Below are 14,378 nucleotides of genomic sequence, written 5' to 3'. Positions count from 1 at the left end.
GCGGTAGGTTTAAAACATTTCCCTACTGTATCATGGGAAGATGATGTCATTCTCTACTTGGGCTCCATGTAGAGCCAAGGATGAAATTATCAAGGTTCTTCTCAAAACTCAGTCTTGGAAAGTCAGTCCTGGGTTGGCAAACCAAAAGAATTTTGCCAAAGGCTTCCAACCTCTAGGTCACCCATTATTGATGGAGACATTCAACCTTAGATTACCTGTTTTGGCATAGCAGAATGCTTGTATTCCCCTCCACTGTGGATAACTCAGGTGGACAGTAATTCATTCAGTGACCCTGTTGGATAATGGCAGGATTATTTTGAAGTGGACAAGGCAGGGCTGACATACAGCATTACCATCAGGTACGTAGTGTTGATTGCTTATGGCTACGATCCATCCTCGTTGGCTGAGGTCCCATTCTGGCTGGTTGGTACCCACGTGATACAGGCTGTTGGATGTTAAATATTTTTACTATCACCTGCATTTCCCATATGAATGCACAGTGTATCTGAATTATTGTTAATTAATTGTTACATTTCTTTCTGAATTCATCTGCACAAGGCGTCCAGAAAGTCTGAGATTTTTCTAATAAGTTTTTTCACATGTGTTTTATTTTAAATTTTATATAACTTCATTTCATTTAGTTATATAATGTGCCTCCTAGCCATTTCTTTTCACATCACCAAACATGTTTTTCAAAGACCTATGCAGGCATCTCTGTTGTTTTAAAAGAAATTTACTCAAATTTTTATTAATTAAAATTAACTTTACATTTTTCTTTCACTAATACTCTTTATTCTTCTAGAGAGTTCTGTACTCCTAGGAATGTTGATGTCTCATTTTGCTCTCTTACCAGCAAAGGGGGGTTCTCTATGTGTTCATTTGGTTCAGGATCCCCCAAATCCAGATGAAGCTGGATGAGGAGGAAAGAGAGAACAGGGAGTAGTGACTAACCCCGTTAGGATTATTGTTCATCCTAAGTGGGTTCTTAGATGAAACCCTGTTCTTTGGGGGCAGTGGGGATGAATAACAATAATGACAATAGTACCTACTATTTGTTGCACCTGATTGACGTTGAGCACCATGTGATGCTTTATGCACAGTGGCATGTTTGAATATATCTTTACGTGTGTTTGGGTTGATTATTGCATTGTGTGGTCTGATTGGGTGGGGAATTTGGCCAAATATGCACTGCCGGCTGAGCCAGTCTCTCTTGTATTTTATCACCTGTGAAGCCCTGCCATGCTTACCACTGAGTCTGACCTTTCTTTTCATTGAGCCCTGCATTGAGGAAGACGGGGGGGAGAGGTATTTATAGAGGATCCACGTTGATCTACTACAAAACTTTGGTTATATGGTTGCTCCAGCCATTCTGGAATGGGAATCAGGTATATTACCGCACAGTGACCTTGGGAATGCCCTCCTGGTCTATGGCTGTGAGCCCCTGAGCCTTGAGAGTGTGTGGGCTGGAGCATCGGGACTGGGCCATGTGGTGGAGCGGACACAACTGGAGGCTGACCTTGACCTCACCCTAGGTGTGACTCCCCAAGGGCTAGGAAGTGGGGTGAGGGTCCCAGGGGTGAGGACAGCCTGAGGATATCCCAAGTCCGGTTTAGAGGGGGAGAACAGACTAGCCTACTGTGGCGTGCGTGCGTGTGTGTGGTGCGTGTGGTGTGTGGTGTGTCTGTGCGGTGTGTGTGTGTGTGTTGGGGAGGCAGGGGTAGTGGAGACAAAATCGTAACGTCGAGTGAGGAGCCTGCATACTCTGGGATCCCCTAGGGGCTCAGGAGCCGGTTCAGTTGGATAATGTACCCCTCAAAGGGCTCCTTTTGGTTGCTAATATTTGCATTTTGCCTGCATTTTTTTGTCAGTCATTTCTATTATGAAATCCACCATAATGTGTAAAACTCCCCGGGTCAGGGATTCTGCATTGCTAGGTCCTTCCAGTGACAAGATGAGGAAGCCTGTGGGAGACCAGCCAGTTCATCCCCTGCATCCTCATGACCAGATGTAGGTAAGAATGTATCCTCTCAAGAGCAGGAAGTTCCCCTCCAGGGCAGGAACTTATGGGCTTGTTTAGAGCTGTGTCCTAGAATCATGCTTGGTTCTTAGCAAGTGCTTGGTAAATATTGTTTACTAAGTGAATGAATTTATAAGGTAAGGAATCAATATGTATTCAGGGCATTGGGCTCTGTTTCCTTTTCAACCTTCTTCTTGTTGCCTCTTCTGTGTCTTCTCTCACCCACACTATGGGTCTCTCAGCTGCTTATCTTGATTTTCGTCCATTTGAGCCCATCTCCTCTCTCGTCACGCCCCTACCTCACCCACCCTCCAATCATTTATACCCTCCTTGTCTGTCACATGTCTGAGAAGTCCAAATGGAAATGTGGCTTCTGTGATAGCACAAATCAAACTAGAAGACAGAGCTTGGGAGGTGCCACTGGCTGTCCGTCCCCTCCCTTGTAGCCGTTTGGAGAATCTCAGTGAGCATGACCCTCCTGGGCTTTGATCAAAACAAAAAGTACCACCTATTCACATCCTGAATTCATTTGTATTTTTGATTCTGCCCCTTGCTAAATAAAACGGTGCACCTGCAAATTAGTTTCCTCTTTTGCCATTAACTTGCTTCCTTTTTTTAAAATTAAGATCTAATTGACATAAAACATTATATTAGTTTCAGAGGTACAACATAATAGTTCAATAGATGCATATATTGCGAAAAAATGACCACACTAAGTCTAGTTGACATCCATCACCACATAGTTAACAATTGTTTTCTTGTGATGAGAACTTTTAAAATCTACTCTCTTAACTTTCAAATACAATACAGTATTATTAACTATAGTCACCATGCTGGACCGTACATCCGCAGGACTTAAATGTATTTTATAACTGCAAGTTTGTATCTTTTGACCATCTTCACCCATTTCACACACATACCCCCAGCCCCCCGGGCACCCACCTCCTGCGTCTGGCAGCCACCGATCTGTTTTCTGTATCTATGATTCTTGAGTTATTGATTCTTTAGTCATTGTTTCTTCTAAAGGAGAGCTAGTGGGAGAATCCTAACTCTCCTGAACTGGGTGGTAATGAAACAGCCCAGAAATCACTGCTGCCTGGGCAAGTACTGCGGGGCTTATGACGACCTCTCCCAGCATGCTCACCATCGTCACGTGGCAGCCCCAGAGTGGGTACTGTTAGCATTCTTCCTCCCCGCCATGCCTGGGGTTCCCTTCCCTCTTCTATCTCTTGCCATCCCTACTATGCATTTGCCTCCAATTGCACTCATCTCCTGAATCATTATTTCCTCCTGACCTCTCAGATCTTGTTTCTCATAGTAAGGCATCAGCAAATGAGTAAAACTTCCCTCCAAACTTTTCCCATGCATCTCCTTTCTCTGGCCATGTCCCTATATTGTATCAGCTTGAAAAGATGCGAAAGATGCTTACTATCTACTTTCCAGGGCCTCCACTCGAAAAATGTGCCCAAGATGAGCTTTAGGAGACAGTTTAGCCCTTTTGGTACATTAGACCCACATAGTTTCTTAGTGTCTCTAAGAAGCTATGACCTCAGTATTTAAACCACTGCACTGTTTTTTCCCTCAGACCCCACAATGTTGAGCTCTACATCAGGTATATTCACTTCCGGTGATTGCTCTGACAAACTACCACAAACTTAGTACCTTAAGACACCACAAATTTGTTATTTCCCGTTGTGGAGATCAGAAATACAGAATGGTTTCACCGGCCAATGCCAAGGTGTTGGCAGTGCCACACTGCCTCCGAAGACTCTAGGGGAGAATCCCGTTCTTTGCCTTTTCCAGCTGCTGGGGGCTGCGGCATTCCTTGGCTCATGGCTCTCTGCTCCATCTTCAGAGTCAGCAGTGTAGCCTTGTAATAGGGAAGAACCTTTTGTGTTCTATTACAAGCTAGCTAATCACTAAAGGGATGTTGCCTATAAGCTTAAATTACACATAATGGCCCATATCTGGGACCCCTGACTCCCAGGTAATAAGCATTAAGTTAAAATAATTTTTTTTAGCTCACAAGAAACGTCTTGACCAGACCCACCTGTGAATGACTGCAGGGAGAAAGAAATTAACACCTCCCCCTCTGGAGGCTGACCGGAAACAGGAAGTGTTTGACTTTACTCCCTCCCCTTTTAGTATAAAAGGAGCCTGCGTTCTGACTCAGGCAGGATGGTTGTTTGGTGGGGGTGAGTGTGTGCATGTTGTCTTCTCGGGCTGGTGGCTTTCCGAATAAAGTCGCCAGTCCTCACCCCGACACCTCATCTCTTGATTAATTGGCCTGGCGTGGGGCGAGCAGTATGAGCTTGGACTCAGTAACAAATTTGGGGGAGCCATCCAGCAGCCTTGCTGCTCCTGGCCAACCGGCCCCGGTTGGGGAATTTTCCGGTAAGGCCCTAGCAGCTGCCGGGTCCACTTGTCCTGAGGATCTTCCCTTCAAAGTTCCTCGAAGCAGCACCGGCTGCCCTAGCACTTGGCAGTTGGAGCAAGGAATGGACATCTGGGAGCCGACAGTTTGCATGCAGTAGGGTATGTCGCTCCAGTGTGTACAGCCGGGAACTGTGCTTCCTCTCTTCGTTTGGGGCCTTTTCTCCGCAATAAGCCAATTTGTTCTGTATTTGAGTGGGATACCCTGTTGGAGAGAGGCAGGAGTTGTTTGGGCTTCTACCCTACGTGTCAACTGGTTTGTTTGTTTCTTTGGATGCTAGCATGTGTGTGGTGCCGTTTGTGTTCTGTTTGTCTTGAATTTCTATCTTTAAAAATGGGGGGGCTGCCCCGGTGGCGCAGTGGTTGAGAGTCCGCCTGCCGATGCAGGGGGCGCGGGTTCGTGCCCCGGTCCGGGAGGATCCCGCGTGCCGCGGAGCGGCTGCGCCCGTGAGCCATGGCCACTGAGCCTGCGCGTCCGGAGCCTGTGCTCCGCAACGGGAGAGGCCACAGCAGCGGGAGGCCCGCGTAGAGAAAAAAAAAAAAAAAAAAAAAAAAATTGGGGAATGTTTCAACTGTTCCTGAAGAAAGTTCTCTGAGGTGCATTTTGGGTAAGGGATCTGATTACAGCTCTGAAGCCATGTGTCAGAGGAAGGTGATACTTTGTTACAATAGTGTGTAGCCGCAGTACCTGTTAGGGTCTCTACAGGGGGGTTAGGTGGGGTTATCTTGGGGCCCTGCGCACCATGTACTGTTACCCTTGCTGTGTTAATTATGTCATTTATGGTCTCCTGTGTCGTTGGTATATGTAAAAACCCAAGACCAAACTTGAGGGTTTATTTAGGATCTTCTGTGTGTTCTTTGGGTTTTGGGTTTCATTTTGTTTGGTACCATTTCTCCGTATACAGCCAAATCAGTTTTGTGATACTTTAAACTTTTACTGATGTCAAATGGAGAAGAGGAACAGGGAAAAACACCCTGTCTGCTCTTGTCCAAGAGTGGGACATTCCGAGGAAGAGAACGTTTCCACTTGGCTCGTAAAATCACCAAAAGCTACAAATAGAAATAAGTCTTTTCCATAAGTATTACTAAAAAGGGTTTAGCCATCTGTACAGGTGACCTTGATTTGTCCCATCTGCCAGAAACCCCGTCTGCATACAATCTTTTGTAACTGATGCGTTTTACATTGTTGTACTTGATTCATGGCTAAAATTTTGGAATGGGAACTATGACATCCCTGTGTGTGTTTGTACGTGTGTTATAGATGTGTGGCATCGCCAGAAATTTGTAAAAGAGCTCTATTTAATTGGCTTAAAGGAAATTAAGTGCTTAAGTGAATACTCAAATATAAAAGAAACTGTCCAGAATGAGTTTCAGGCTCACGTCATCTAGGAAACTCAGTATTGAATTAATATCTGGTGTTAAAGTTAGCTTAAGCTTGTTGGTTTGATACAGGTATGTCATTAGAGTCATCAACATTAGGTATAATACTTCATTGTACCTGGATTTACTAGAAATCAAGTAAGACCTTATTATTCCTGTTAAAAAGTTTGTCAGCAAGAAAAATAATGTGACAAAGCTTTTAAGTAAATAAAGGTAAATGAAGAGTTTTGGTTAAACTCTATGGGAATAATGTTCTGGAAACGTCTGTCTGGAATAGTCTCTCCAGATTTTCGTACCTTGAAACTAAACTTAGTTCTAAGGTAAGATTGAACTTAATTAAGAAAATAAATCTTGGGGCTTCCCTGGTGACGCAGTGGTTGAGAGTCCGCCTGCCGATGCAGGGGACGCGGGTTCAGGCCCCGGTCCGGGAAGATCCCACATGCCGCGGAGCGGCTGGGCCCGTGAGCAATGGCCGCTGAGCCTGTGCGTCCGGAGCCTGTGCGCCACAACAGTGAGAGGCCCGCGTACCGCAAAATAAATAAATAAATAAATCTTGAAGGTAAAGTGGTACAAAATCTGAATTTGGTTCTCTAAGAGGACAAAGTTTTCTTAAAATATTGAACTCCTTTTAGTAGTAGATCATGAGTTTTTGTTTAAGTGGACCCATATTTGCCATTGGGATCTTTTATCGCTGGTTAAAACTTTTGATATTTTTGACAGATGTCCCAAAGATCAAGTTCTAAGTGAGATTCATTTGACCTCTGGCTAACGTTGGGGTTTTCTGGAGGGTCTCTGGAACACCTCAAATTACTTGTTTTCTCTCCATCTCAGAGAGAGGAATATTAAACTAATTGGGCTTATTTGGTGTGATGAATTGTGTGGGAGGCATTGTCAAATGGGTGGTGATAAAACTTCTTAGGTTGTACTGTATGGGTAAATGTTATTAACATATATATTCCAGAAATTATATGGAACTCCTAAAATTCTGGCACATCCTGGTAAGTGATATCAGTCATAACTTTAGTAATTACCGTATTGTCATAGCCACAGCAGTAGTCAGTTTTCTGTTCAGTTGCACTGTAATCCCAGCTGGTTGATGCCAAGGCAAAAAGGCATCCTTTTCACGGCTAGATGATCAGTTGCTATCTATAGTTTTACAGTGGCTTTTGAATGACACTCCAGCTATTTTGTGAAGAAACAAGCCAGAATAATGAAATCCTTTATGTGCAAGCATTTGTACTATTCCCAGGGAAAATAAGGAAGGGAATGAGAGGCCATGTTGCTTCAGACCTTAACTCCTCTGGCTGAGCTGGCTGTCCCAGCCGCTCCGGCCGTTATGTCAGTATATCCAACCCTTACACCACCTTCCATTCCTATCCAGGCCCAGTTCCTGACACTGGGGCCCAGGACTTCCCTCCTTATAGGATCAATTAGAAAATGCTGGGAATTCCCTGGCGGTCCAGTGGTTAAGGACTCGGCACTTTCACTGCGGTAGCCTGGGTTCAATCCTTGGTCGGGGAACTAAGATCCCACAAGCTGTGCAGCGCGGCCAAAAGAACAAAACAAAACAATCCTGTGCTAGTTTCTGGGGCACAGGGACTTGGTCTGGAATCGTCATCTAAGACCCAACAGGGCACCGAATTTGGGCCTGGAGCCACTTCTGGGACGGGGGTATTTTCCTTACGCCATTATCTCATGGGGGGCCTAAATGGAAATGACCAGCGGCTGGGTTTCTCAAACTTGTTTAGTTGGAAAGATTGCAGCCCTCCTTATAGAGAGGATGCTCTACACCTGAAGCCCACTTGCCAGCACCCACAGCTGAACCAAATGGGGACCCCAGTGAGGGAAGAAGGCCCTTATGAGAGCACTGCTCATTAGTGCGTCTTGGCAGGGCCTTGAAAGGGGAAACCAAGGCAAAAGGGTTGGAACAAAATTCAAGAAATTCAGCAAAACAAATGAAGACACCTCTGAATTTTTGGAAAGGATTTATCAGGCCTACACACATCATACTAATGCAGATCCCGAGGCCCCTGCAAATATTAGAATGGTAAATTTGACCTTTTGGGGCAAAGTGCCTCGGATTTCAGGAGAACACTGCAAAAATTAGATGGTACATTTGGAATGAACCCATCTCAATTGGTAGATGTTGCTTTTAAAGTGTTGAGGGAACAACAACAGAAGAAAGATACAAAATGAAATGCCACTTTTTTGGCAGTGGCGTTGGCTTCCTGGAAGGCAGGTAACCCGGAGAGGTAGGCCAGGACTGGGGACGGAACAGTATGCTTACTGTGAGGAGTAGCATCGCTGGAAAACAGATTGCCCTCTGCTGAAACAGAAGAACAGTAGAAGATGAGAGCCTCTCATGGTAGAGAGGATGCTCTGAATGAAGAGACCCAGGGACTCCCTTGGCCTTGAGACACCCAACTCCCCACAGGAGCCAGGGGAGAAATTGACAGTGGGGGGATGAGCTGATTGACTTGTCTGACAGGCCTCACCCTGAAGGTTTTCAGCACAATAGCGTGACATCTGAGTCCCACCAGAACATGCTTTAAGCCAACAGCTGGTACTTATGAACATCCCAGAAAAGGAGACCAAGCCCTTAGCCCCAGAGTCTTCAAAATAACCCAGAGACTGCTGTCAGACCTCCCAGGTAGGGACTCAACACAGAGGAACCTGCCCCACCGAGGACTGACACATATTTACTCAAAGGCCTTGAGCCTCAGGAAATCTCAGATACCTGCTAGTGTTTGTGTGGACACCTTTTCAGGATCGGTGGAAGCATATCCCACCTGGACAGAAACTCTCTGAAGCGGTTAAAGCCCTCCTTAGCGAAATTATCCCCTGACTTGGATGAAGGCATTAAAACTGCATTCATCCTAGAGACGGCAATCAACAGGAAAAACCAAGAAAATGAACCATATATCAGAAAGGAACGTTGCTAAAACGTCAGGAGACATTTAACTTGGGATAACCTTGCTAGTTGCCATGCTGTGGATCAGTGGCTCCCAGAAGCAGGCTTAAATTAAACACCTTTAAAATATTGTATGGTACTCCATTCCAGGTGTGTGCCCAGGCAGGAGAATCTATAAACGCTAAAAGACCTAGCGGTTGCCAATTACATTAAAACTTTGGGCTCTATACTGACTTCTGCTCCTGACTTTGACTCCAACAGGTCTGCCCATCCAACTGAAGAAGATGGGAATTCCATTGCAGCTGGAGAAGGGGCCACCAATTTCTTTAATTGTGTCCAAATAAATAGCACAGGAATTTATATGTATTAGGAACTGGAACCAAAACCCCAAGTTCGATTATGAATTAGACAACAAAGTGCTAATAGGTTTCATTGGGTTCAAATAGTTGTAGATAAACAAAGGCTGACAAAAGATTCTAAGGAATATTCGTCACCTCCGTTCAACAGGAAGTAACCAGCCAGAGTGGTCTTCCTCCCTTTTTCCACAAGATTATGGAATGGACATTGACAGTGGGGAGTTGTTATAGGGAAGAACCTTTTGTGTTCTATTACAAGTTAGTCACTAAGGGATATTGCCTATAAGCTTAAAATATACATAATGGCCCATCTCTGGGAACCCTGACTCCCAGGTAGTGAGCATTAAGCTAAAATACCTTTGTTTAGCTCACAGGAAACATCCTGACCAGGCCCACCTGTGATTTCTTTCTGCAGGGAGAAAGAAGTTAACACCTCCCCTCTGGAGGCTGACCGGAAGCAGGAAATGTTTGACTTTACTCCCTCCCCTTTTAGTATAAAAGAAGCCTGAATTCTAACTCAGGCAAGATGGTTCTTTGGGGAATGAGTCCACCATCTTCTCGGTCTGCTGGCTTTCCAAATAAAGTCACTCTTCGTGCCTCAACACCTCATGTCTCGATTTATTGGCCTGTTGTGGGGCGAGCAGTATGAGCTTGGACTCCGTAACAGCATCTTCCCATTCTCTCTCTCTGATTCTGCTTCTGTCATCACATCTCCTTCCATGACGCTGACCCTCCTGCCTCTTTCACATCTAGGTGAATGCATTGCATTACTTTCACATAAGTGATTGTGATTGCATTGGGTCCACCTGGATAATCTCCCCCAACTCAACATCCTTAACAGGGGGTATCTGCAAAGGCCCTTTTGCCCTGTAAGGGGACATGGTTACAGGTTCCAGGGATTAAGGTGTGGACATCTTGCAGGGGCCACTATTCAGCCTACTTCATCAGGGAAACCACACTGAGATGTCTCTAAAAACATGAATATCAATGTAGATTTTCTAATTTCTTGTTTTCTTTTCAGATGCAGAGAGAAATCGTTTATGCAAGAGGAGATGGCCCTGGTGCCTCTCGACCTGGACCCGCAACTCTTCTACCCCACGCCATTCCAAATTCTCCACCGTCCACTCCTGTGCCACATTCCATGCCTCCCTCTCCATCCAGAATCCCTTACGGAGGCACCCGGCCGATGGTCGTTCCTGGTAACGCCACCATCCCCAGGGACAGACTCTCCAGCCTGCCGGTCTCCAGATCCATCTCTCCCAGCCCCAGCGCCATCTTGGAAAGAAGAGACGTGAAGCCAGATGAAGACATGAGCTCCAAGAGCCTCGCGATGTACCGAAACGAGGGTTTCTACGCCGATCCTTATCTTTATCACGAGGGGAGGATGAGCATAGCCTCTTCGCACGGCGGGCACCCACTGGATCTCCCCGATCACATCATCGGGTATCACCGCACTGCAGTTCGTTCAGCCAGTGCTTACTGCAACCCTTCTTTGCAAGCGGAAATGCACATGGAGCAGTCACTGTACAGACAGAAGTCAAGGAAGTATCCAGAGAGCCTCTTGCCTACTCTGGGCTCCAAAACGCCCCCGGCCTCTCCTCACCGAGTCAGTGACCTGAGGATGGTGGAGATGCACGGTCTCCATAACGCCCACGGGCCCTCCCACACCATGCAGTCAGACCGGGTCTCACCCAGCCGCCAGGCCTTCAAAAAGGAGCCCGGCACCTTGGTGTACATTGAGAAGCCACGGACGACTCCAGGATTAGCCGGAATTGTGGACCTCGGCCCTCCTCTTGTTGAGAAGCAAGTGTTTGCTTATAGCACGGCTACGATACCCAAAGACAGAGAGACCAGGTAAGGCGGTGAGGGTGGCCAAGGGTGGTCCACGCCCACGTGCTGGTTTTGAGGGCTGCCTTACAGAAGTCGAACCAAGAGAACAGTGGTCAGCTGAGCGCCAGCCTTGAGCACTGTGCCCTGTGGGTACTGGCCGCTGGGGGGTAGGGGAGGAAGAGTAGGACCAGAGGGCTGTTGTCAGCAAAGAGTTTCTAAATCCGGTGGTCGAGTGAGGCTGGGCAGTAGCCAGGCTAAAGGCAGGCAGGCACCCCAACAAGAGAGGTCAGAACGGGCCTCCCGAGTGTGGATCTAATGGCAGCATCGTTAATGTAAATCTGAATAATTGAGAAGAAAATTATGATTTCAGAAACCATTCAGACAAATCATCAAAAGCTGATCATAACAGATCTCCCACGGAAAGTGAGTGAGTGGTTCAAGTGTTACCTGTTTGAAATGGCGGTTTTTGTTCTTCCTTGTGAAGTTCAATTTTGTTTACTCATCTGGTTATGAGAAATGAAAAGGGTGTGTCACTGTCTGTCATCCAGGGTGATAAAAACATGAATTTGCATAAAAATAGGATGGTGTCGATGTAATACTCATTGAGGAGTGGTACAGAGATCAGCAAAATTTTTCTAGTGGATGTGACACTCCAGGAATTTAAATTTCTTTTTAAGTTTACATGTGTTTATAATTTACCAGCCCAGAACCTTCATACTACATCTTGAAAACCCTCAAGTCTGTAGAGTAATAGAAAAGCTAATCTTTTTTTTTTTTTTTAATTTATTTTTGGCCGCGTTGGGTCTTCGTTGCTGCGTGGGCTTTCTCTAGTTGCAGCGAGCGGGGGCTTCTCCGTTTTGGTGCGTGGGCTTCTCACTGGTGGCTTCTCTTGTTGCGGAGCACGGGCTCTAGGCACGCGGGCTCAGTAGTTGCAGCAAATGGGCTCTAGAGCACAGGCTCAGTAGTTGTGGCGCATGGGCTTAGTTGCCCCACGGCATGTGGGATCTTCCCGGGCCAGGGATAGAACCCATGTCCCCTGCATTGGCAGGCGGATTCTTAACCACTGCGCCACCTGGGAAGCCCCAGAAAAGCTACTCTTGATAGAGGGGATTTCTCTACCCTGAACTGGCTGACAGAAGGCAACATAATAATTATAATCATAAAAATCTAGTCAAAGAAACTGAGTCCAAAGGAGGTTAAGCATTTGACCTGTTGTCATATGGGAATTCAGAAGGGGCATGAGAAATAAAATTCAGATATTCAGCCACTCAGTACCTTATTGGAACCACTGTTCCATCCTCCTTACCAAAACCGAGCATGTCACTTTCTATTACATAACCTTGTAAAAAGAAGGCCAAAATTGTGACTGGAATGTGATAGTATATCACTATCTTAATCACACAAATCGGAAAGCTCTGTCCTCACTGGCAGAATTTTATCATGAAAGGGCCATCTCTTATCTGGTTCCAGAAGAAAGATTCCAGGAACATGGAAAGAGAATAAACCTGGAAGTTGGGGGATCATCAATGTACCAAAAAGCTCTAACCCTCTCTACACAGTTTAAAAAAAAAAAACAGCAACAGTGGGCTTCCCTGGTGGCGCAGTGGTTGGGAGTCCGCCTGCCGATGCAGGGGACGTGGGTTCGTGCCCCGGTCCGGGAGGATCCCACATGCCGCGGAGCGGCTGGGCCTGTGAGCCGTGGCCGCTGAGCCTGCGCGTCCGGAGCCTGTGCTCCGCAACGGGAGAGGCCACAGCAGTGAGAGGCCCGCGTACGGTTAAAACAAACAAAAAAAAACAGCAACAGTGACTGGCTTGAACTGGAGTGAAGTGGTTTATAGACAAGAGCTACCAAATATTCAAGGAACAAGAGGTCACAAATTGTCTTTGCTCTGCTGCTATAGTACTGGTTGTAAGGGCTACAGATAACTTGGCTTTTTAGTTAACTGCTTGCAAGGTCACCAGGAGCCACATCTGATACCGATGGAGCAGATTGCACATTTCCCAGAGATCCTGTACATGGCGCTGGATTCCATGACAGAATGAGACTTTGCATTGTTTCCCTTGTGGAGGGAGGGTATACATTCTTTGTGTGGAAAGAAGGATGAAACAGGTATTTGCTGAGAGAAGAATAGATGATGGCAGAGACAAGGCTATGTGGTTACCAAACCGTATTTTCTTTTCCTCTGGGGCACAAAACTACCTGCATCTCCGAGCCTCCTTTGCAGTTAAGTGTGGCCATGTGAGTGGGTTCTGGCCAATGGCAAGTGGGTAGAGTTGATGTAAACTGTCTCCAAGAATAGTTCCTATTAAAAAATCTGCATGGGAAACAAGACAAAACGGTGACAGGCTTGATTATGCAGGACTAAGAAAAATGAAGACTCGGAAAAAGGTATTTATTCTCTCCTTTCCAAAGTCCTTAGGAAGTTAAATGCTAAGATTCAAAGAAAGGGATGCCTCCCATGACCATAGAAAGCTGAGGGGTGTGGGATAAATACTGAGGCTCTTTGAACAGACCAGTGTCACAACCAGAGGGAAGTCTACCAAGGCGTGCCTTAAGGCTATAGGGAGCTTGTGCCCTGTGCTTCTAAGAAAGGGTAACACATCTGCCCCGGTGGACTGTGAGGGGCTGGTTGGGAAATGTGTGTCACTGATAGGAAGGGACTTGGAGTCATAAGAATTTAGTCCAGGAAAAAATAAGAACTATCCATTTCAGGGCCAGAATCCGTCCTCCCCCACCACCCTGCTGACCCACCTTGTGGGAATGAGAGGATCGTGAGCTTGATTCCACTGTCTATCACATCAAGCCACGTGCAGCCTGCTGAGCGCCAGGCACACTCTGGCCAGCGATGGCGTCTGGCTTCTCACTCAGCACCTAGTTCATCGTCACGCATGTGGTTACCACGTGCATATAACTGAACATCACTGAACCCAGTTCCCGGGATTGGGTTATGGGTGGGACCAAAATGAAGGGCCCTCTGCTATGTGGAGTTGCCTCTGTACTGCTCCCTGATCAGAGTCTTGAAGAATTTTAGCCTTCGGTAGCATCGGTATATTTTCAGGGCCTCTGCTTCCTCAGTTTTGTTTTTTAAGGAAGCTCAGAAAACGCTATGGGTTTCTGTCTTATGTGTTAGCAACTCCTTTTAGAAAATCCAAGCTCTTATTTCTAGAAAAACAAGGATTAGGAAAGTTGACTAAAGACTAATGTTCACCTAAAATACACTGTCATGATCACTGCCGTATTCTGACATATGGTTGTAATTCAGAATATAATTTTACATTTTTGAATTCATTCCTGTAAATGTGAAATAGCAGAGGAGGAATTTTATCTCACATCCTGTCTAGGTGATTCCTCACCACAGGCTAGATTCCCTTCTCCTGTAGCCCTGCGCACGCGTGCGCGCGCGCACACACACACACACACACACACACACACACACACACACACACACAC

General features: G+C 46.1%; 1 protein-coding gene across 18 annotated transcripts in view; it reads left to right on the top strand.

Moving 5' to 3' along the window:
- The window catches only part of KIAA1217 (KIAA1217 ortholog), a 774,831-nt gene that overhangs the window by 687,790 nt on the left and 72,663 nt on the right, over positions 1-14,378 (top strand). For 17 of the 18 annotated variants that reach the window (XM_029236747.1, XM_029236752.1, XM_029236745.1 and 14 more), the window contains one exon: positions 10,119-10,951. In XM_029236747.1, the coding sequence (XP_029092580.1) occupies positions 10,119-10,951 (833 nt within the window). Of the gene's footprint in view, positions 1-3,788; positions 4,553-10,118; positions 10,952-14,378 lie in introns of those variants that run through there. The other variant, XM_029236753.1, reaches the window with a different exon arrangement.

The sequence above is a fragment of the Monodon monoceros genome, unplaced genomic scaffold (assembly GCF_005190385.1).
Source record: "Monodon monoceros isolate NGI ecotype Baffin Bay Population unplaced genomic scaffold, NGI_Narwhal_1 Super_Scaffold_21, whole genome shotgun sequence".
In the NCBI taxonomy this organism is placed as follows: Eukaryota; Metazoa; Chordata; class Mammalia; order Artiodactyla; family Monodontidae; genus Monodon; species Monodon monoceros.
This window is presented reverse-complemented; position numbering and strand designations above follow the sequence as displayed.